The sequence below is a fragment of the Triturus cristatus genome, chromosome 2_2, assembly GCF_964204655.1.
Source record: "Triturus cristatus chromosome 2_2, aTriCri1.1, whole genome shotgun sequence".
NCBI lineage: Eukaryota > Metazoa > Chordata > Amphibia > Caudata > Salamandridae > Triturus > Triturus cristatus.
The window spans coordinates 307,841,963-307,865,717 of NC_140582.1; the positions used below are offsets into that span (position 1 = coordinate 307,841,963).

Below are 23,755 nucleotides of genomic sequence, written 5' to 3' on the forward strand. Positions count from 1 at the left end.
TGAAGGGACAGGCGGCAGCGGCCCACAGTGCCTGAGGAGCTGGCCGGAAGTGCGGCTGAATCGGCTGCGGGCACCGGAAGTGCCGGCCTGGCCTTCCCGATCGGAGGAAAGCTGCAGAGTTCGCCTTCAATGCGGAGCCCGGGGCTGGGAACCCCGCAACGCCGTGAGCTAGCTGCGGTAGCTGCGCTGCGGTGAGGCGGCGACACAGTGGACGGCACTGGGCTTGTGCCGGGAGCGGAGGGCCTGGAACTGGAGTGTAAGCAGTGGGACCCCGCGTGTTTAGTGGACCAGCGAGGTAGGTGACCGGCGCAGCGCACTCCTCGGAGGTGGTGGCTTGGCTGGCCACAGGTGGCGGACTCGAGGGCCTGGCTTTTTGGATGGTGCCCACCTTGGTGCGACAGTCCCAGAGTTCCTCGGAGGACAGCGGTGGGGGTCGGACGGTGCTCCCGGCCGCAGCGGCGAGGACAGCTTTGGAGAAGGCTGGGGGCCGCTCCCGTCAGGGCGCCCGGTGAGAGGCAGGAGGGTGCCGGAATCCTTGTGGTCCGAAGGCAAGGTGGAGCAGGTCCCTGAGGCCGGCGAGGAGGCGCACTTCCCGCAGATTTGGTGAGCGGGCCTGGAGGCCGCTTGGGGAGGGCCTCCCTGACGAACTGCCTGGCCGGAAGAATGGGCAAGCCGCGACTCAAGCCGGGGGGGAATCCAGCGGAGTCGGCGGGAGACTCTACCGGTGGCTGCACGGGCGGCACCAGCGCCGACTCTGCAGCGGGCCTGCAGCAGCGACAGCTCGACCAAATCCTGCAGGCCATAGCGGACACAAAAACGGCGCTGCAAACTGATATCGCTCAGGTGTCCTCGGACCTGGGGCTGCTCCGGGCGGACCACAGGAAGCTGGTGGACAGGGTCAAGACCACGGAGGACAGGATGGACCTGGTAGAGCCAGCGCAGAAGGTATTGGAGGGTCAGACAGCGGATCTCCTACGGCGGGTGGTGACTCTGGAAAAGAGGGCCGAGGATGCTGAAGGGCGCAACCGCCGCAATAACATTCGCGTAGTCGGGCTGCCAGAAAAGATTGAAGGGGGAGATATGCTAACCTACCTGGAGACCTGGCTGCAAGAGGTGGTGGCGCCCGAGGGACTTACGCGGTTTTTCACCTTGGAGAGGGCGCATAGGGTTCCGGCCCGTCCCCCGGACCCGGGCCGACCGCCCCGGCCGGTGGTGGCCCGCCTGCTGCATTACAAGGACCGTGATATCATCCTTCAGAGGGCCAGAACTTCGGGACCCTACCAGGTGGAGAACGCTCGGGTTTCTATTTACCCGGATTACCCCATGGAGGTCCAGCGCAGACGTACCTCATTCCTGGCGGTGAAGAGGGCGCTGCGGGAAGAGGGGCTGCAATACTCTTTGTTGTTCCCGGCCCGCCCCCGAGTTGTGATGGATGGGGCGGCTTCCTTCTTCACTGACCCCGCGGCAGCCTGGAGTTGGCTGGAGTCGGCCCGGACCCGAGCGGCGGCGCATGCTGATGGGGAGGGGCCGCAGGGTACCCCGACGAAGGCCCGTCGCAACAGACGCAACAGGGTGAGGACAGCGGGGGCCCGATCACCGGGTGCGTCCCAGACGGCTCTGGAGAGGCGAGCTGCACTGGGGGCGGTCTCTGTGATTTCCGGGGCCACAGCCTCCCAGCCCAGCGAGGATTCGGGCTCTAGGAAGGGCACAGAGGACTCCCACTCGGACGGTGCTATTGACGAAGCGGAGGTGCTGCCAGATGTTACCCCGGGGACGGCAGTTGGACTGTTGGACGCTTGAAGGTTTGGGGAGTGCTCGGGCCATGAACTGAGGGACATGGGCAGGGAGGACTGGGTACATGGGGAGAGGGAGGCTGGCCCGGGCTTGGTGGAGCTTGGGGAGGGACCGGTACCTGGTGGGGTCCACGGCTAGAGATTATGGAGATTATTGAGGGGTCCTGGAGGTGGGGGCGGGGGGGCCTGCAGGGAGTGGACCGCTGGGGGAGGATTGACGGATTCTGGGCGTGGATGCTCTGGGGAGGACTGCCGTCAAACCCGTCAGGCGTAGAGCCACCACCTCAACCTCACGGACATAGTGAGACTCTGGTGGCTACCAGAGTGTTTGGTTTCTGTTTGGGGGAGTATTTGGATGGGTGACTGTGGTTTAGAACCTGTTCTGGGGAAGGGTGGGGAATCGGGGAGTTGGGGTGTTCTGGGGTTCCAGGGGGTTGTCAGTGTGCCTTGGAGGGGTGAGAAGGGATGGTTGGTTCGGCGATGGGATGGGGACCCCCCCTGAATTGAGAATCGTGACTTGGAATGTGAGGGGGCTCACCTCTATGGTGAAGAGACATAAAATCCATGCCTACTTAGTGCGGAGAGGGGTTCAGGTAGCCTTCCTTCAAGAGACCCACTTAGACAGAGAGGAGGGGAAGGCATTGCAGAGGCGCTGGCGGGGTCAATTGTACTATACCACCTTCTCGAGGTTTGCCCGGGGGGCTCTGATCTGGGTGAGAGCAGGTGTCCCTTTTCAACCCTTGATGACATTGGTAGACCCAGAGGGCAGGTTCGTGGCAGTGCAGGGACGGCTGGACGGGAGGGACTTGTGCATGTGTAGTGTGTATGCCCCTAATATGGACCAGGCTGCGTTTTTCTCCAGGCTGTCGGGACAGTTGGCGGCGTATTTGACGGGGCCGGTGGTGCTGGGGGGGGATTTTAATTCGGTGACAGATGTGGAGCTGGATAGGTCCCACCCTCCCCTGGCGCAGTCGGTGGTGCGTCGGGTGGCCAATAGTCGACGTAGCTGGCAGGATACTTGGGGTCTGGTAGACACTTGGCGTACTCATCACCCACTGGACAGGGATTACTCCTTCTATTCTGCCCCTCATGAGCTGTATGTCCGATTGGATGGTATACTGTGTTCCCCGGACGTTCAATCGCTGATGCGACATAGTGATTATCTAGCTAAAACTCTCCCGGACTATAACCCCTGTATGGGGGTGCTGCAGTGGTCCAGGCAGCGGCAAGTTATTCCCACGTGGCGTCTTAACCCCCTGCTTCTGGAGGACCCGGTCTTCCGGGCTGAGGTTAGTGACTGCATAAAACAATATTTCGAGCGGAACTCGGGTACGACGGTAAGCCGGGAGACGGAATGGGACGCGTTTAAGGCGGTTGTTCGGGGGGTTTGTATATCGTCCACAGCCGGAGTACGGAAGACGTTATTGAAGGAGGTTGATGGGGCGGAGGCCCTGCTGCGGGCGGCGGAACGGGCGCATCAGGCGGGGAACGGTGAGTTGGCTGCGGTTGCTGAGGCACGTGAGGGTGTGGCGGTGCAGGTGGAGAAGCTCCGCTGTTTTGACCATAAAAGCTACTTAATGCGAGCGCACGCGGAACGCGATAAGGTGGGATCCCTTCTGGCGTGGCTGGCGAACCAGGCGGCCCGGGGGGAACCGATACTTTCCCTGGTTGAAGCGGGGGGTGCCCCGGTTTATTCCCAGAAGGGGATAAATCAGCAGTTTGCCAGATATTACGCTGGGCTGTACGATAGCACCATGGAGGGGGAGCCTGAAGGCCTAGCGGACTTCTTACTGGAGGCCCGCCTTCCTCGACTGGACCCGGAGATTGGGAAAGATCTTGGTGGTGCCATATCGCTGGGCGAGATTCGTGCGGCGATTAGACACATGGCCCGTCGGAAAACCCCGGGGGCGGATGGGTTGCCTGTCGAGTTCTTTGCGGCGTTTCCGGATCTGTTAGCCCCGCAGCTGCAGGTCCTATACAGCGAGGCCTGGCGGAGTGGGTGCTTGCCCGCCTCTGCTCGGGAGGCGATTGTGATACCCTTATTAAAGCCCGGAGGGGAGGCCGGAGTGCGCATGGCGTATCGGCCGCTCTACATGTTGACGGTGGACTATAAAATATTGAGTAAGATACTGGCGTCGCGCCTTTTGGGTCATATGACCGCCTTAATCCACCCGGATCAGGCGGGCTTTATTCCGCGACGCAGCACCGGCCACTTCAGTGCGACAGTTGTTGCGAGTGATGGAAATGGACCGGGAAGTCTTCCCGGAGGCCTGCACGCTGTCAGTCGACATAGAAAAGGCCTTCGATAGTGTGGAATGGCCTTATTTATACCGAGTGTTGCGGGAGTTCGGCTTAGGGGAGGACTTCGTACGCTGGACCACGTTGCTTTATAGCGATGCTACGGCCCGAGTGAAGACGGGGGTCACCATATCGGTCTCCTACCATGTACGGAGGGGGACAAGGCAGGGGTGTTCCCTCTCCCCCCTGCTGTTTGCGCTGGCCATTGAACCATTGGCAGCTCATGCCCGGCGAGGGGGTGCTTATGTGGGAGTTTCTCTGCGGGAAGATACGCACTATATCTCCCTCTATGCAGATGATCTGCTGATGTTCTTGGCGGATGCGGAGAGAGCGCTGGAAGGAGCGGTTGCCCTCTTGGAGGAGTTTGGTCGGCTGTCTGGGCTTAAGGTCAACTGGCGTAAGACGTGTTTGTTCCCGTTGTCGCGAGGGGGACGGCCCCCGCAGGCGTTGGGCCATATCCGCTGGGAAAGCAGCTGTCTCCGTTATCTGGGGGTTAACATTTACCATACCCAGACTGATTTGCTGGAGGGGAATGTGGGTAGAGCGCTTCGAGGCCTACGGGGTAGCATGGGGTTTTGGAATACGCTCCCGCTCTCGTGTGCTGGGAGGGTGGCGCTGCTGAAAATGGTGGCGCTGCCACGGCTCCTTTATTATTTTCGCACCCTTCCTATATGGATCCCGGCGTCGTTCTTTGCGAGGCTGCGGGTATTAACCACGGGCTTCATTTGGGGCTCGGGAAGGCGTCGAGTGGCGCTGACCACCTTGCGGCGGCCAAGGGCAGAGGGGGGCTTGGCGGCACCGGATTTTGAGTGGTACTACCTGGCGGCCCAGCTCCAATGGCTCACGCAGGCGGTGGCCAGGGAGTACAGGGGCCCGGACTAATACCGCGCCATGTGCTGGCCTTTATAGTCCTCCACCAGAGGTTAGACCTCGCCCAGCTCACCTTGGAGGAACGTACCCTCCGGTTATGCTGGAACAGATGCCAGAGGAGGGCCGCCATAGTTCACCCCTATGCCCCAGAGATCCCCCTGGGGATGTGTACGGCGTTCCCGCATGGAGGAGATTGGTCGGGGTTAGCGGTCTGGGAGGAACTGGGGGTACAGATGGTGGGGGACTTATTTAGAGAGGGAGTACTGCTACCTTTCCAGGACTTGCAGGACTCTTATGGGCTCCCGCGGGGAGACTTCCTGCTTCATGCGGCCCTGGTGGCGAGCCTCCAGAGGCATTGGAACGTGGGACTTTTGGAACCGCCGACTGCCGCGGGTTGCCAATATGTAGTGATGGCGGCGGGGACGGCTAAGGCCATCACTTGCCTCTATCGCCGGCTGTCGACGGAGAGCCTCCTCCCCCTGGGCGCCCTGAGGGAAAAGTGGGAAGCGGACCTAGGGAAAGAGATCCCTGAGTCCACGTGGTCCACGCTGGTGCGGAGGGCCTGAAAGGGAACGAGGAATGCCAGGTTCCAGTTAGTCCAGTTTTTTACGTTACATAGGGCATACCTGACACCGGCCAAGATACTGCGATATTTCGGGGGAGCGCACTCTCAGTGTCCGCGGTGCGGGGTGGACGGTGCGGACTTTCGACACATGTTTTGGTCCTGTACGCAGTTGGGTGACTACTGGGAAGCAGTGGTGGATTGCTTGAACCAGGTCACGGATCGCTCCATTGCCCCGGATATGGGGACCTGTTTGCTGCTTTGGTTCCCCCACACTCGCCGCACGAAGGTTACTAGCAAATTTTATGATCTGGGGTTGATAATGGCCAAGAGGGAACTGACTCTGCACTGGAAATCCCGGGGGGGACCTAACTTCCTGCGCTGGAGATTGGCATTGGCGCGTTGGGCAGGGGCTGAGGGCATGCTCCGGGTGCAACTGGCCCTCCGGCGAGATGACGAAAAGGCGCTGGCGACGGCCCGGGCATGGGAAGCGTTGGTGGTAGAACTTCAGGGGTTGATGTCCGAGACGGGGGCTGAGGAGAGCGGGTCTGACGGGCAGGAGGCAGTGGGGAGCAGGGAGTAGAAGAGGCGAGACGGTGGGCCCTGACCGCCTACACTTTTGGCTGGGCTAGCTGGAAGGTCCTGTTGGTTTAGGGAGAGGCTGGGCTCCTGTATTTTATTGACCAGGGAGGGGGGACACATCGAAAGTGGGACCGGGGTAGGTGATGGGGGCACACTGACAGAGGGTGGGAGAGGGGGGGTAGGGGACCGGGTGGGAAGGTTGAGCCGTCTTCAGGAGAGTCGGGGATGCTGTTACATGTGTGGTATTTCCTGGACGGGTGGGGATTGTGAGTTGATTGTTGTCTTGTTGTGTTGGAAAACAATAAAAAATGTTTCAACAAAAAAAACACACTAGTGCGTGAAAGAAACCCCCAGGAAGACCTGAACTTCGGGGTTTGTAGAGTCTACGGTTTACAATGCACATGGAAATATTTGTTTGTTGTGTTCGCTGCTTAATATTACAACGAGGCGACCTTACGGAATCCCATCCCAAACGAGGCTCTAAACATGTTAAAGCAGTACATAACTAGCTGGACTTTTACATTCACGTTTGACTCACGTTGACATTTAACAAAGTGGTGGTGATGCAAGCTATCAGGTGACAACGTGGAGTTTCCCACAAGAAAATGTATTGTCACTTCAAAGAGGTGCCTGTCCAGGGTTTCACTGGGACGTGCATGCTAGCGGCAGGAGTTATGCAAATCACGCCCCTCTGGTAATGGCCTGCAACAACCACAGCTTTACACTCTAAAAATAGTTTCACTTTCACTCCCTCTGACAGCCTGCAGCTTTTTCATCCGTGTGATATCGAGGTACCTTGCTAGTAGAAGAGTTCGGAAAAACGCTTTGATCAAACAAGCCTTGGACACTGGGTGGTGGGGCGTGGGGGGGAGCTTGAGTTACCCGGACAGTGCTTGAAATGGAAAAAAATACCTTTTCAAATACCATTCAGCACAAAACAAACTGCCTCACCTAACCCTACTGGCGAAGTCATCTTTATTGGTAATGCAGTGCCTTGACGTGTCAACAAAGAGGCAAGCTTGGCCCTACAACTCACAAGAAGCAAACACGTCTAGCGTAAAATCGCTGTTCAGGACAATGAGCCTTCCTTCACACAATTGCTCTGTTTTCGGAGACATGCAGCACTGGGGCTGTTTAAGTGACGGAAAAAGACATACCTCTGCTATACACACCCCGATCGACGCTCTCGCGAATGACGCTGGCCGTTGTGCCCTCAGGTCCTCTCTGGGTTCGTCACCTACGGCGGCCCCAGCTCCCCTTCTCAGACCTCTGAGTGAGAAGCCACTGCATCTGCGGTATTTGCTGTTACACAACCAATAAAACTACACGAGTGGACCTCCTCTCGGTGGGTGAGCACCGAGGATCACTGTATGAAGTTCCCCTCACATGCGACGGGGGAGCGCAAATGGTTAGAACACCAGCAAAGGTCACTCACTCATCAGCATGTCATACGCTTATGCAAAGCGCCAACGTGTGCGACACAACCTCTAGAATGCCCCTACTCAGCGAGCAGCAAGTATCAGGCTCGAGATTATATCACATTTCTGTGAGCTCACACACAAGCTGTTCTTGGAAGTGGTTTTAAACGCAATCCCTTGAGCTCAGTTTACTGTAAAAGCTTTTTTGAGCCACCATTGTGGCTCAGATCACTGAAGGGCAGTAGTGGTTTCATTTTGCGAGTGATTTTATGATCGAAGCGTTGCAATGAATGCACGTGCTCGGTTTTAAGTGGGCGGGTCCGAGACCAGGGCCCGGGTAAATAAACAAGCGCGGTGCGCGCACACTGCAAGGAATGTGAGGTATGCAGCTGGCACCCAGCCGCGCTGCTGCTCGCTCCCGAGCTCAATAGGCCAGGGTAGAGAGAAGGCGGGACATGCACCCACCTTTGGCCAATTGCGTGCTGTCTTTCTTAGAAAGACGCACGCAAAGGCCGATAGGGTGTGAGCCCAAAAAAAAGCACCAGCGCGAGTGTGTGGTCCGAGTTGAAAGTACTTACTAGAAGCCTCGCAGTGCAGCGCATGCGCGCTGGCTCAGGCGAGACCTAAAAACCGACACACAATCCTTTATCAGAGCAGTCACTGACAATAGGTGGTCCCACATGCCTAAACTAAAAGATCCCAAGGGTATAACCAGTTTTCTCTAAGGATATTATCGGTTATTTTTGGGAGTTAGAATTAAAAAAAGTAAAAGTACCACATAAATGAAGAAAAAAGAAGTAGTTCAGGAGTTATTTGAAAATAAACTTTAGCTATTCCACAGGAAAAAACAGAGAAAGACATTTAATGCAAGTCATTGGGAACAGTAGAAATCGTGAAAAAGGACCCTGGGACAAATGCACTAAGATGCGATTAGTCAAAAGTTGTTGCAATTTGTGCACCAACCTTTTTGAGATTCTATGGAGGTTTGCAAACTGATCTAGGTTCGAATAGGTCAATTCACATAATACCAAATCGGAGTGGGTCGAAGTTCGACCTGCCTCTTGAATACTAATGAAGTCTGTTGAGGTCCGCAGACCACTATGTCTGTGATTGCTTTCAAATAAAGAAATCATTTTGTTTTTTAAAATGTAAACTGTTTTCCTTAAAATGGGAGGCTTAAAAAAAGAGTATTTGAGGGGTCTCAGGACCACTGCCTACTTCTAAACTGTTCTTGTCAACATTCAGTGGGTGAGGGGGCCTTGGGCTTTCCTGATTGTGGATGGGTTACCACTACCTTCATGCAGTTCGTAAAATATGAATGTTTTGTGACTGAATTGCAGTAGCAAGAATTTGTGAATCGCTATTTTGGAAGGGACGCCCTAAACACACCCCTTCTAAACAGTGATTTAGTATGTACTCGCACACCCAAATTGCAGATTTGTAATGGGTTACTGATTTGTTATTTAGGTTTGGTACATACCAAACAGTATTTTGCTGTCACCAAGGCTCTAATTTAGAAATCCAGAGCCTTTGAAACTGCAAAATAGCTTAGTAATTATGTCCCAAATTTCCGACGTGAAAGCCTGAACAGGACCTTCACTGTCTATGTTATTTGGATGACTGAGGCAGAAGAAGCATCATTCTCATCCCTCAGTCATATCCACTTGCCGTTTGATGACCATTCTTGTAAGCCAAGGTCTTATGACAGTAAAGTTACACAAAGATGGAAAGACATCAATAACAAGGAAATTCAATTGCAAAAATATGAGCAAAAAACAAAAAATGACTGATTCAAAATATCACTATCAAAATCGAAATAATTATTCAAATGTTGGGCAGAATTAGGTAGATAATATAAGGCAGATCTTCTGTACCGACCAGTTATAAGCGAAGGAGCAAAAACCCTAACCATTATTTCACAGATACAATGACAACATCGGTGAATGACCAAATGGAAAGCCCAACTATTCTCTCAGAATTTGAGTCCACTACCCACAAATCTTTAAATGTAATAAATGAAGATCCATTTCAACCATTAGTGGAATGAGCAATGACATGATTCCATTACTTCAAGAGGTAAATATCAGCCAATTGTCACGAAAATAGTGATAGTTTGTAGAACACAAACATTTGTATCAAAAAAGTCTGTTCTGTTACATACAGCATCACTACTTAGCTTCCAAATAGAGCCAACACCACTGACTGTGAAAAACTTGGTGGAACTTTGGCGTTATTGGCGTGACTAGCTTTCACTTTCTCCGTCAATGGTTACATCAATGGAAGGTAACATCATAAGCATTTCAACTGTAGCGACTGGTCTCGCCCACTGAAATTAATTTACAGGTAGTTTACATTACAGTGAAATTTAAGAAGGATAATGTGTGGTCTACCACAAAAGAAAGAGTGATCCGTGTAAAGTTGTGGTTGCATTGAGAGCAAGACCTGCTGGGACGTCTTCACATCTGTGTCTGAACACTGAAAACTTTGCAGTGCAGCTTTGCTTCTCACCTTTGTTGAATGTACTTTCCTGGCAAAACCCTGTGCTACCCATAGCCACACGCCTTTTGCTTTCACAATGTTGACTGGCTTTTCCTGACAGAAACACACGTTTTATTATTAAATAATTGCATAGACATGAGGACTATGATTAGTTCATTATTTGCTGGCCTCTTGCCTTGTTTCTGTCCTCTGCTGAAGTGGTTCTTAACCTATGGTAGGAGGACTGTGTTACCAAATTAAATATTATTTAAATGAATGCATTAAAATTATTAAAGTATATACCAATAAAGGAGCAAAACAAAAAATGTGAAACCTTTTTTTTATGTTCGATTGTGAACTAACCAAATATTTCAATATTTGAAAGTTTGTTTGGAGTATACTTGTTTTTTTATTTTTCTGTATTGTTTTGAAGTTCAAATCATAGCAATTGCTTAGTTCGGGGGCCCCAGCTTCCAATAATGACTCAGTGGGGTCCCCGGATTTCAGTAATAATTCAGTGAGGTTCCACTAAAGTCAAAGTGTTAAGAACTGCTGCTGTGGTGCCTTTTATGTGCATTCCTTGAGTGTGTGGTACATTGTTTTTGGCAGAGTATCAGTTTGTCAGTGTAGGTGAAATTTAAGCGATGGGATGTCCTACACAAATCAGTTACGTTCACAGGTACGATTTCTAAATGTGGGCTCTGACGTACAAATCAGAAATTAAAAATGTCCTCATCATTACTCTGATGCATTCTAAGCCACTGAATTCAACCACAGATTACCTCAATTCACCCACTTGAAATCCTCAATTGTTTCTTTTACAGTGCTTTTTACCAAAGAGAATTCCAGTTGAATGCAAGTTGGGTATATTTGAGATTGTAGTTGCACACATTTTATTTAGCGTCTACATGGATAGAATTATAGACGAATAACAATGAATTACAGTAATGTTTTCCACCAATGGGTTCGATGTGACATCAAATAGACAACGAGAGAGAATCTAGAGTTGTCAATGATGTCACTCAGAACCCCACTTATAATTTTATGTTATGTAAGGCCCTGTTTTCAAGTGCTACGCAGGGACAGAGGAGTAATGGCCTCTCCTCTGTGAACCAAATAAAAAAAAAAAAAAAAAATGATCTCCTGCCACCCACCCACACTACTCTCTGTGCTTTCCCTTCTGCCCCTTTCAGAATCTGAAAATACGCAAAATTGATGCGGCGGAATAAAGTAATAGGACAAACCCCCTTATTTGAACAGCCTTTCATAATCTGAAGCAACGCTGCTCTGATAGGATGTTAGAGAGGCCTGTAGAAGCAGAATGGAATTCCTTTATAACGTAGCAACAGTGGGTAATCCCATTATTCATGTTAGTGCCCCTCGACCAGAGCCATACATAACAGATGGAATTATAGATTGGTAACAGTGAATTACAAGGATGTTTTTCACTGAGGGGTTCTAAGTCTCATCAAACAGAGAACGAGGCGAAAAACAACCCCATAAATCACTTTTTACCCATCTTTCATTTCGTGTTATGTATGGCTAACAAAATAATCTGCCCCTGCTCTCAGCTCCTATGCAGAGGTAGAGGAGTAATGGGGAGCCATATATAACATGGCCTGCCTTTCCTGTCCCAAATTAAAAAAAGACTTTACCTGCCATTCTTAACCAACCCCCAACGCCTTCCGTGCTTTCCTTCTGCAGCTGTGCTTTCTGCTTGAGTCAAAACAGACAAGCAGCGCTGTTGTCAGACTGGCCTGGAAGGCCTTTATGAAGTAGCAATAGTGGGCAATGAGTTTTGTTTAGAACTGTCGCTTCATCAGAGCAGTGAGTTATGAGTTTTTGAAACTGAAATAAATAAAAGATGCTCTTTACGAGAGCCATGCATAACATGAATAATATATAGGATTATAGATGGGTAACAGTGAATTAAGGGGATGTTTTCCATCGAGGGCTTCTAAGTGACATCTAAGTGACATCAAATAGACCAAGAGCGAAGCTCAAGTTGTCTATGATGTCACTCAGAGCCCCAAGGTGAAAAACATCCCCACAATTCAATTTTTATCCATATATAATTCTCTGGAATGTATGGCCCCCCAAAATCATTGGCTCCGGCTTTTAACTGCTGCACAGTGGCAGAGGAGTAATGGGAGAGCTATACATAAAATGGCCTCTGTTATGTGTCCCTGTCCCAAACGTTTTTTTTTTAATTCAATTCAATTCAATTTGTTCTTTATTTCGGTCATTCAGACCATAAAAGAGTTACAGCATAAAAAAACTCATACAGATAAAAATACAATTGTAATTTACAATCAATTGACCAAAATATAAAGCCATCATTCATTTAATAGTAACTTGATACATTGATTACGTCTGTGCCACATAGATGTTAAAAATTTTGCAACTGCAAATACAATTGGGGCTGATAAGTCTCTTTTCAGAATTCTATAGGCAAGATGATAGCGCCTAAAGCCCAGGTTTTTGAGTATTGGAACTAACCAGTAGTTTCTTGCTCTTCTGTATACTGGACAGAAGAATATTATGTGCAAGTCACACTCCCTCGGGTAGGCGCAAGCTGGGCATTGTAGTGAAGTCTCAGAGCTTGTCCAGCGAGCAGTATGCACTTTAAGGGGAAGGGTGCCGTACCGCCATTGCATAAAAAGCTTCCTAGTAAGCGGGGGGCCAATGTTATCGTATACAACCTCCTGGAGATATGAGTCTTTTGACCCCAGGAATATGCCCGTCAGGGACCTCTCCTCTGTGTTGTTAATATGAGTGCGCAAATGGTATTCATAGTAAGCGTTTGAAAGAGACTGTCGTGAGGTTCTAGGGCAGGTACTTTCTGGATCAGACCATAAACTCTGTCTGCCTAGTGCCTCACATGTTTGCTTAATATGTCTGAACCAAGGAAACCGGACAGGGTTACATAGTCTCATTATTTCCTGGAGCTCAGATCTGTAATTGGACAATTCTGGTACCGACCATAGTTTCCGCCAATACAATAGGGGTTTAAGGCCCAGTTCTTCTGTAATTGGTCTAAGGACTAGGTCCAATCTCAATGGTAAAAGTGGGGTGCTAGGCGGGAGCCCTGTTAATTGCCTGATAAAATTGTTCTCAGTGACCTGCAAGGTCTGGTTGGCAGAATGCCCCCATAATTCAGCACCATATGACACTGCCCCTTTTGCCTGCATTCTGTAAATTTGCAGGCGAGGGGAGAACGGCTGATAAGTCAATCCGCGAGACATCCTTGCCAATCCTCCTGTCATTTGAGTTAGTTTGAGTCTCGCCTTGGTACGATGTGAATCCCAGGTCATAGACTCATTTAATGTTATCCCTAAGTACTCAAATGTTGGGACCCTCTCCAGCCTAGAGGGACCAAGAGTAGGGTTGGCGCGTGATTTCAGGGGGGGTTGAAGATCATATACTTGGTTTTAGAAGCATTGATCTCCAACCCCCGAATCGCACAAAAATTTGCGAATCCATCAAGGATCCGTTGGATGCCCATCGGAGACTTGGAGAGCAAAAGGGTATCATCTGCGAAAAGAATAGCAGGTACCCCCGTGCCTCCAAGTCTAGGAGCATCAGTGTTTTCCAGTGCATTCAAGTAACTGATCACCCCGTTGACAAAGAGGCAGAACAGAGTCGGTGCCAACACACAGCCCTGTCTAACCCCCCTGTCAACGGGGAAACGATCAGTAAGGGTGCCCCCCCTTCCGAACCTCACCCTTGCGAAATTTCCCAAGTGCAGTCTTCTTAAAATATTTAATATATCATTTGGGACGCCAAGGTCGTCCAGGACGGCCCACAGTTTATCCCGTGGCACTAGATCAAACGCGGCACGTAAATCAACAAAAATCGTGTACAGAGTGCCGCCCTCTATTAAAACAGTCTTCCAATGAATGCAATTTAATCTAAAAATCTGGTCAATGGTAGAAACTTTCCTTCTGAAGCCAGCCTGATATGTGCTCATAGTGTTCGATTCCTCGATCCAGTCTTGTAGGTGGTTAAGAATGAGTCTGCCAAATAATTTTTGGGAGACATCAATAAGACTGATTGGTCTATAATTGGCTGGGAGCAGAGGCGACCCCTTTTTAAAAATTGGGACAATCTCTGCACCCAGCCAAGTGTCGGGAAGCTCCATACCCTTTAAAATAGAATTAAATAAAAGCACAAAATAGGGTGCCCAGACTTCGGGTTCCTGTTTAAATAGGTCTCCCGGAAGGCCATCCAAACCCGGTGCCTTTCCTGATGCCAGACCCATGATGGCTACTTTGACTTCTTTGAGTGAAAAAGAGAGAGACAAACCCGATGTTATGTCTGTTTCTACCTGGGCAGGATCCACTCCAGTCTCCTCGGGTGGCATATATAGGGACTGGAAATGGTCCTGCCAGGTCTTGGCTGAGATTTTAGGTTCGACCGCAGAGGCCAGCTCCTCTGAGCCTGTGTTTACACAGCGCCAGAATTTCCGTGAGTCTCTGCATGCCAAGAATTTCGTTAATTTCTCCCACTTTTCATGTTCCCATTCTAACTTTGCATTCCTGATTAGGGATTTATATGCCAATCTTCGTTCAGTGATTTCTGCCCGGTCTTGTCCAGCCTTAATTGTAGAGAGAAGGTCGCTTTTAGCCTTCCTGCATGCAGAGTTATACCAGGAGGGACCAGAGATAGGCCCACAGGCCTTTTTGGATTTACTGGTTAAAATTTCTGATACAGATGTAGTAAGATCTGCATGGAGCTGACCCAATTTAGTGAATATTCCCGTCGTACTGGGTTGGGTATTTAGAGCTTGGGCCTTCTCTAGCATAGGAGTGAGTAGGGCGTATAACTTAGGTAACAGCCCTTGTTTAGTTGCTATATTCTCCCACTTTATTCTACGTTTGTTGTTTGAGAGAAGTAGCCCCACATCGGGAAGCTCCCTATTCTTTTCCCTAGGTTCTAGTCCAGAGCAGTATAGCTCAAGCTCCAAGGCATTGTGGTTGCTGTCCTCTCTTTCCAATATGCGGAAGTCACTTAATTGTGACCACAGAGCCAGTGGGGCCAAAATATAATCAAGACTTGATGTTTTATTTCCTCTATGGAAGGTGCGTTTAGGAGGGATGTCTGACGGTAACCTTCCATTGCAGGCCCTGAGTCCATGTTTTTTTTTAAACTAACCTACCATCCTTGACCAACTCCCACCACCATCCCTGCCTTCCTTCCCCGTCCTGCATCTCGGCTTTCTGCTTTCAGTCAAAGCAGACAAGCAGAGGAAACATCCGCCGGGACACTCCTTGGAGCAGCTGTGTGCGTTAGAAGACTAATTAACATCCTTTACCTCGCAGGCAGAACCACAACCTGCTTTTACTCCACAGTCACTACCCCAAGGTTACCATGAATTCCTTTACCACACAAGTCGTTACAACGACTTGCTTTAGAGTGCACGTTGTTGGACTAGTGTTGGATTTTAAGTCCACCACCTCCCCTACTGATAAAATAGTGAGTTATACTATTCTAAAGTCCAGCGCCCTCCTAAGGCAAGTCGTTGTACTGACTTGCGTGGTAAAGGAACCCATGGTAGTGTCGCAGTCAGGGTAGTGACTGCGGAGTAAAGGCATGTGTGAGAAATGCATGCAGGGTTCCGTCATACAGACGACAAGCAGAGCTGCGCTGACAGGCTCTCAGAGAGCCCTGTCAGCCTGACCCGGAATCGTTTATGACGTAGAAAGGGTGGATGATAAGTTTTGTTATCAACTGTTGCCACATCATAACAGTGGGTTATGAGATTCAGAAACTGAAATAAACAATAGATGATCTCTATGAAAGCCATACATACCAATAATAATTATGCATTCTGCGCAATATATTATTTAAACTGTTTACACTTCTGTCCTCATGCAAAATATTATGGTCAGATGTTTTTGGTGTGAAACAGTACAATAGCAAAGAGATTGTCAGCACTACGCAAGCAAGAAATATGGACACCGGCCCCTGGTTTGGCAATTAAAATCAGCTATAATTGGGGTACAGTGGAGCCCGTAGAACCCTAAGCCTCGGTGTCACTGCACCTGCTGCACTTTTTATGAGTAAGCCCCCCCTGAGAAAGCAACAAGAGGCCTTTGAAGCAGTTCTCTGCACAGTCTCACATTTGCATCTCGTGACGTGTTTGGAGAGCACTGACCTGTGCACTCGTGCTGCAGTCCCTTGCCGTAGTAGCCCCTCTCGCAGATGCACTCAAACTGGCCGGTGTGCGTGCCGCACTTGCAGCTGGCCATCACATCGCAGCAGTCTTCACCCGCCTCACACAGGTACGAGCAGTGGACACGGGACTCCTGGATATAGCTCCCAGAGGGAAGATCTGCCAATGTACAAACAAAGACGTTCATGAGACATCTCCTGATAAATGAATATCCGGAACTATTCATTGCCGTATTTTATAAGACAGGGATGGAGAAAGTGCTTTGAATGTGAAAAAAGAGTTCTCCAATATGCACCTGTTGGGTTCCCTGGACAACTCATTCAGCAAACACAATTATGGAATTCTGAAAAACTCGACTTGAATAAAAACATTTAAAGGACTTTTTGTTTTATGTATAAATGAGTTTATGTCAAAAAATTGGAGACATGTTGATTCATTTCCTGATGTGGCCTCAGTTTTGTTTTTGACTAGGAAGTATAGTTTGTACTGCTTATTCTAAGATTGGAAAAAATATTCACTATTCTCTCTTTCGTCTAGATTTTCTCACTGGAGCAAAAAAGTACAGGCTAAAACAAAATACAAGTTATAGCAGTGATTTGAGGTGCCCATTCTTTTGATAAAATAATGTGGGATGAAAACTAAGTTAGATCTTTAGGTAAAGAAGTATAAAACCTTGCAGGAGTTTTAATGATGACATTGTGTAAAAAAATATACAAATATTATTGAGAATTCGCCAATCTACAAAATATATTGCAATCACTACATCACCTACCACTACTTTGCAGGATAAGTGTATATCTACTATTGTTAACTCCGCATCCATTTACACTAGTTGTACCATGTCATGTAGGGTTTAGGTTGATATACTAACTGAGATATTTTTGACAAGTGATATATCGCGTGTGATATAGTGACTCTGTAAATTTAAAGCTTGTATTGTTAATAAGGATGAAGTTTTTCTGAACAAATTTCTGTGTCAAGTTTTTAACCCATTACTCATATTGACATATGATGATAGTGTTGCGAACAATAATGTATACAAGAGAAAAGGTATCAAGGAAACAATACGGAAAGCGTCAGTGAAGAGAGCACATTTAATTACCCCTTCAGGAATATCTAATATTCATTGTGAATACATCAAATCAATTTCAAATACACACAGAGAAAGGCGCTTATTCAAAGAGAAACAAAAAGACATATATCACAAAAAATCACGTACAATGAACAAGAGACATAACACAAATGACAATAACCCAAAGCAAGTTATTCACACCAGTGTCCCCCTCGTAATTGCAGGAGAACCACTTAGAGGTATTCAAAAAGGGAACACTAAAAAGGCTAAGTGGCCCAGTTCTAGTGTATCCCAACGTCAATATGAGAATCACTATATTTCTAGTGACTCCTCCATCCAATGTCTGTCGACGTGACCACGTTTCAGCCCTTATTCCTTATGGCCTCTTCAGGACCGGGGTTATACAAATATACTCCTACAGTAGTTGGGCGCTAGTTCTGTCACGCTACAAAATAGACAGCGGACCTGATACACTGCCTCCTCAACACTGTAAGCGCCCGCCAACTGCAACTCTCAACTTCAAAATGATCCAAACACCGGGTTGCACAATTACTCTCAGTGAACGTCGGGTCGGTCCGTTAACCAAAACCTCACTCCACCAGCTCCTCAGTCGCTCGGGTTTGTATATACCACAATAATGCAAGCATAAAAATTATTACGTTCAAATTGTGACCATAGCTGGACTCCAAGATGCCGGTGATCACCGTGGGTTCCAGTGCAGATCTGGCTTCAAACCGTTCATTCACTCTAAAAGGGAATAGTCAGGTCCAGGTACCAGCAGCCCGAGGTGCTGGGAGGTGGCAGCACCTCAATGAGGGAGTGTCTTTGATTCCTGGAGACCGCCTCAAAGCAATCTTGTGGTCAGTTGTTTCAGGGAAAGATAGACCGACACCAGTACCATATTAAGACTGATGATTTATCAGAAGCATCAGTGAAGTAACGCTCACCTTAAGATATATTGTGACCTGAAGACATCCTTGCCAGGGGTGACTCTTCCACTAAAGCGGAGGAGCATTTATTGAGGTAAAACAACTCATCTCTTAGAAATATGCATTACCTCCTCGTCGAGCTTCTTCGTCACAGTAATTACACAATGAGCTTTAGCCTACCACAGAAACTCCCAAGTCAAAAGTTAGCATACTAGCCTCCTGTCCCTCCAATATGACCGACTTTCTCTTCCTCCTATAAAGAGGAGGTCCACACACAGCATGGAGGAGAGTAGGGTCTGCTTTCTATGTTCACCCCCACTTTTTGCTTTTGCTTTACTGGTTTTCGACTTAGATGTGGCTGTGGGCCTGCTAATCAGACCCACAGCCCTGCTGTTCTCTCTCTAAATTAATACTATGTACTTTAGGTACATAACCCATTTGGATAGGATCACCTTATTGGCCCCTGTACAGTGTACCTTAGGTACCCAGGGCATAGGTGTATCCTAGGCCTACCCGGGGCTGCAGCATGTATTATGCCACCCCTGGCCTGGCCTTCCATTATGACACAACTGGCTGATCACTCAGCTGGGGCAAGGTCGTGTAATCACTCCTTGCTTAGGTGTAGTATTCCTATACCTATCTTATATATAGACACATGGGTACCTATCAGCTACTCCTATGGCAGGCCTTAACAATCCTGGAGGCAGAGTGCTTGGTAACATGTGAGATGGTGCTCTTGCATGAGCTGAGCATGTCTGCAGCTTTCGGAACCATGTCCTTATAGCTGTTCTATGATATAGCCTACCATATACTCTTAAAGTGCCTTATAATCTTAAACGGTTATGGTAACTATGGTTTGGCTTTATCAAAACATGTTGTGTAAGGTGTCTAACATTTTGGAATAATACCCCCATCCCATTTCTGGTGATGAGGATATTATCCCTCCCTTCTAGAGGGAGAAGACATGTTGTAACCTACTTACCCGGTTAAAGTTAACCAGAGACCCAGCATCACAAAATGGATGCTGCTGCCACGACACAAGTCTGACCTCCTGCTGCTGGGAGTGATCCCGGCAAGGGAGGCTTGGACAATAGGTTTCCTGCCTTGGGAGGTGCGAGCACCACCCCAGACAGGCCTTAGTGTATTGGGGCAGGGAGGGATGAATGAAACGAGACACTGCCTGGGGCACACAAGGTGTCCCATGCATAGTCCAGTTCAAACCGGTGCTGGGGCACTCCAGCCCCAGTCCTGGCGCGAAACTGGACAAAGGGAAGGGGGTGTAACCACCCCCCTCCCAGGTCCCACCCATAAGGCGTGACCTAGCAGGCAACCCAGCCTCCCAGATTAGTATAAGAGTGGTAGCTGGGCCCCAGGAGATTAGATTATCCTGAACCTGCAACTTGAACAGAAACTCTGGACCTTTGACATTCGACGAAAGAAGAAGACTGAAGAATCTCCCTTGTGGCCAAGGAGTGGCTACCCTGTGCAAACAGGCACCATCAAGAGACTACCCTTTGCTTTGCTGAAGTTCTACGAGGGACCGACTGCAGAGCCCGACCAGAGCCTTGACTTCCAGACTTCTCCGACCCTGATCCACATCCACAGCCGAGCTGAGCTCCATGGAGGCGACGAGAGATGTGGGACCGGCCACCTGGGAAAAGTGGCAAGTATCTTCCAGCGCAGCTTCTGAGGTACCCTCGAAGTTGTGCACCGGGGATTGAGAAGCCCCAACCCCAAGCACCATCTGCACTGAAGATCAGCCCCCCACACTCCACGAGTCCTGCGTGGGGCCCTTCTGCATTTTCCTGCTTGCCGCGTCTGTCCGGTTGCTTGCCCGTTGGCTAGCGGCCTTTGCGACGACACACCTTGAAATCTTCACCACTGGTTTGGCTCCTCCAGACTGGCTCCCGCTTCTTTGCAAAAGAGAAGCACCCAAGACCTTCCTGGTCTGCACCAGAAGCAAGTCCTCCGTTCTTCGTGGGTTCCGCTTGCCAAGGCTTGGTGAGTCCTAGTTCGACTTCGACGCCGCCGACAGCAAGAGCCTTTGTGGGATAGCTCGCCTCCTGGTCCTGGTCATCCTCGACGCCTCCTGGTACCCGTGGCTGCAGCGACACGCTTCACCCTTCACCTGCAATCTTCACGACACCGCCTGGTTCCTTCCTGGTTCCACGTGGTCACTGGCTAGTGACCTTGACTCTGTCCCTTCTGCTTGCAGGTACCCTTCCTTCTTGATCCCGGCCTTGGGATCCACCGGACACTCTGCACTGACTGCCTGTCAGCAACTTTCCTTCAGGCATCCATAGAAGTCCACGACGAAACCCGACGCAAGTTCACACCTATGCACCCGCAGCCTGTGGGCTAGGTAACTTGGGTACTGCAGTGCTCTCAAGGGTAGTGACTATCCTAGGGTCTAGTTTCCGAGTCTCGACTTTCTAGTTGCTTCAGAAGTGTCCTTAAACTGCTTATATCAGAACTGTACTATTTCTATCGACTATACGCATTACGCGTGAGTGTTTCCACTCTGCACCTGAATCCCGTGGGCCTCCCACCTCCTAACTGTTGGTAGTGTAGTGTAGCCCCAGCGATTCCCTAGGCCTAGGCCTATTCTATTTCCATGACAGTGGTCCTTATACCACTTCTTTAGTATATGGTTTGCGTGGCCCCTAGGGCCTAACTGTATTACTTACCTGTGTGACTTAATGTATGCTTAAATAAGACTGTGTTGTACTTACCTCGAATCTCATAAAGAGTGCTGAGGGTTTGACTAGAATAAATACACTTTATTTTATATATATATATATCTGTTGTGGTGTCCTTTCATTTGGTATTCAAGGGATTATATATGGTATCACAGCTGGCTTCACATGCCATTCAGAGTTTAGCCTAAGACTGCTCTTGTCCATGCTACCACTAGGATAGCTGGTCTATAAGGTTGACTTTACAACCAATCACCATAAGGGTTGTTTGGACTGATATAAGGTGTACACTAGAAAAAATGAAATCATACATCAGGCCAACTGCTCACACAGCACATCTTGTTTTTTTGGTTTCTCTGAAACCTCGAGCCGTTATTCTGCAATCAACTATGCAGGTAACTGTATTGGGGCTGAGATCGGGCTGCAGCCGAATCGTTCTGTGACATGCATATCAAGGCCTGGCCTTTGTTGTTGTTTTCCCTTGTTTATGATGGTCTCATGCGGGAGCTGTTCCCGCCGCGTTGATGATGCGCTTTGCCCCTCGCATTTCCAGTTACCTTATTGAGGTCCTGCTGAGTGGACACGAGGGCGCTTTTGTGTGTTCCCTCCCCGCTTTTGTTGTACCTTCAATAACACAGTTTGGTCTGTGGTCACTGGTGGCATCTCTGGTGTCCTTGGTTCACTGTTTAATTTCCAGCTCAAAGGAGTATCAGGGAGGATACGGTGGGTGCATGTGGATCGGTTCTCTGCTTGAGTGAGTGCATTCTGGCTTGTCCCATGACCGTTTGAAGGGCGGAGGTCTTGCTATATCCGACTCCTTTATGCCGAGCAGTTAGTGGTCTAGCGCTAGCTGCCCTTGCACTGGTCCTTATTGTTTTTCCTGAATTCTGGCACGTTCATGATAGTGCTGTTACAGCCAATTTGTTAATCGCGCATGATCCCAGGTAATTCCAATGACATGATTACGGTCCTGCTGAGCGGTCCCGAGGGCACTTGTGTTTGTTCCGGCCCCACTTTGACTAGCACAGTGTGCTCATTACCGGGCGCTCTACTTAAGCAAGTGCAGGTTGCCTGACTAGTACTGTGTCCTGTTGACGAATGGGAGTATGGTGATTGATTGGAGGTGCTCTGCATGTGCTGGTGCTTTTGGGCTATTTGCGTGTCTGTATGCACACTCTCTATTGTTAGATCGTCTCCCTAAGGGGCATCAAGGCTCTCTGCTTTTAGTAGCTTTGTGTCAGTTGCTTCTGTGCTAATGGTGTTGCTCTTATACACAGACTCATCATTTGGTAGGCATATACGGGATCCTGATTTTACAGTGGTCCGCTGACACATTGGGCTGTACATGGTATTTCCTGCTGTGGTTTTGCAGGAGATGACTGTTGATTAGTTCCAAATACCAGTGTCATGTGCCACTGCCCCTGCCACTCCATTCCTCTATACAGATGGTGTTGGAGAGTGCTGAGTGGGATATGGACGTTCGTGTTTGTTTCTGTGGACATCATTCCCACAAACCCTGTTGTTCTTAGGGTGGTTGTGGCAGTTCTGCATTCTTTTGTCGATTAGGATGGGTGACTATTCTTCTCCTTCCATTCTGTCTCTACTGTAATACTCGGATCCATAGTGGTACTGATGGATCAGAGTGTGGGCTTATCTTCTGCCCCGTATTTGTTGTACAGCAGGTTGGGCTATTGTCTGGCATTTCTTTGACTCCCTGGGTGTGGCTGCATCCTCTGTGGGGTCGTCCATTGCGATCATGCACCTGTGATGGTTTAGGTCATGGTAGTCTGCTGCTGCCCAGCAGTGTTATTGGTGCCCTTTCTTTTCTCTGGGGTTGGGTTTTTTGGGCCCCCCCTTGGTGGTCGTGTTCGAATGGACAGCTGTGGTTTGCATGCTGATGGCCCCTGTAATGGTAATTTCTTTGCCTATATGTGGGCCTTTGGTGCAACCAGCCGAGAAGGCCCATTAAACCTTTTTTGGCAGGGGGTTTGAGCCAGGGTATCCCTGCCGCAGACAAATCCAGGATTCAGCATGCAGCTGCTGCCTCTCAGACCACCCCGAAACCCTGACTTTGTGTCAGTAGTAGTCACCCAGGTGGGTGGTCGAAATTCTCTTGTTTCCATTGTTTAGGGCCGACACTGTGGCAGTGCAGTGGGTGATTCCTGTGGTGAGGGGAGGTTTCCTGATTGGTGTGTGGATTTCCTCCCAGAGTCTCCTTTTCCAGTGAAGGGCGAGTTGCTATTGCCCTTAATGGGCAGAATTCCATTGCTCCTGGTCGAAGGGGCTTTCATTACTGTCCGTCTTTCTCAAGGAGGTAGGGAGGTATGTTCTCTTATCTTTATGGCGGATTGGCATTCCGGTGTACTCTATCCCGTGGTGGATTTGCAATGGCTAACCTCTTCAAACCTCATGTGCAGTTCGAGACACTGTCTCTTCTTGCAGTGAGTTGAGGATTATGCTCTTCCTTATCTGGATGCCTTGCTGGTCTCTGCTTCCTTTTCGATGGTGGTACACCAGTTCTAGGTAGTTTGCACTGTGTGATAGTTTCATGGTGTCTTGGTGACCCTCTGTGGTCTTGTCTGGTCCGGACGCAGGTTCTGACTTTCAATGGGGTGTTCTTCAAGTCATTGGTCGGGTTGGTTTTCCTACCGGTGGCCCGAGTGATGTCCCTGGTAATGGGGGTTCAGGGGTAGCTTGGATGGTGGTGTCTCCAGGTGACTCATTGGCTATTTCTCCAGGGACTATTGTCTGCTTCCCCTATGGTGCCTCCTTGGGCACGTCTCCATATGTGTCCGTTGCTCACTAGTGTCCTTTCCCACTGGTTACCGAATTCTCAGGCTTGCACTCCAGGTTTTCCGGTGACAGCGCTGGTGTGGAAGATT

At 49.3% G+C, this 23,755-nt stretch overlaps 1 protein-coding gene across 5 annotated transcripts in view; it reads right to left on the bottom strand.

The window, feature by feature from the left end:
* SVEP1 (sushi, von Willebrand factor type A, EGF and pentraxin domain containing 1) overlaps window positions 1-23,755 on the bottom strand; it is a 1,063,460-nt gene that overhangs the window by 816,529 nt on the left and 223,176 nt on the right. For all 5 annotated transcript variants that reach the window (XM_085641350.1, XM_085641349.1, XM_085641348.1 and 2 more), the window contains exon 3: window positions 16,159-16,335. In XM_085641350.1, the coding sequence (XP_085497476.1) occupies window positions 16,159-16,335 (177 nt within the window). The remainder of the gene's footprint in view (window positions 1-16,158; window positions 16,336-23,755) is intronic.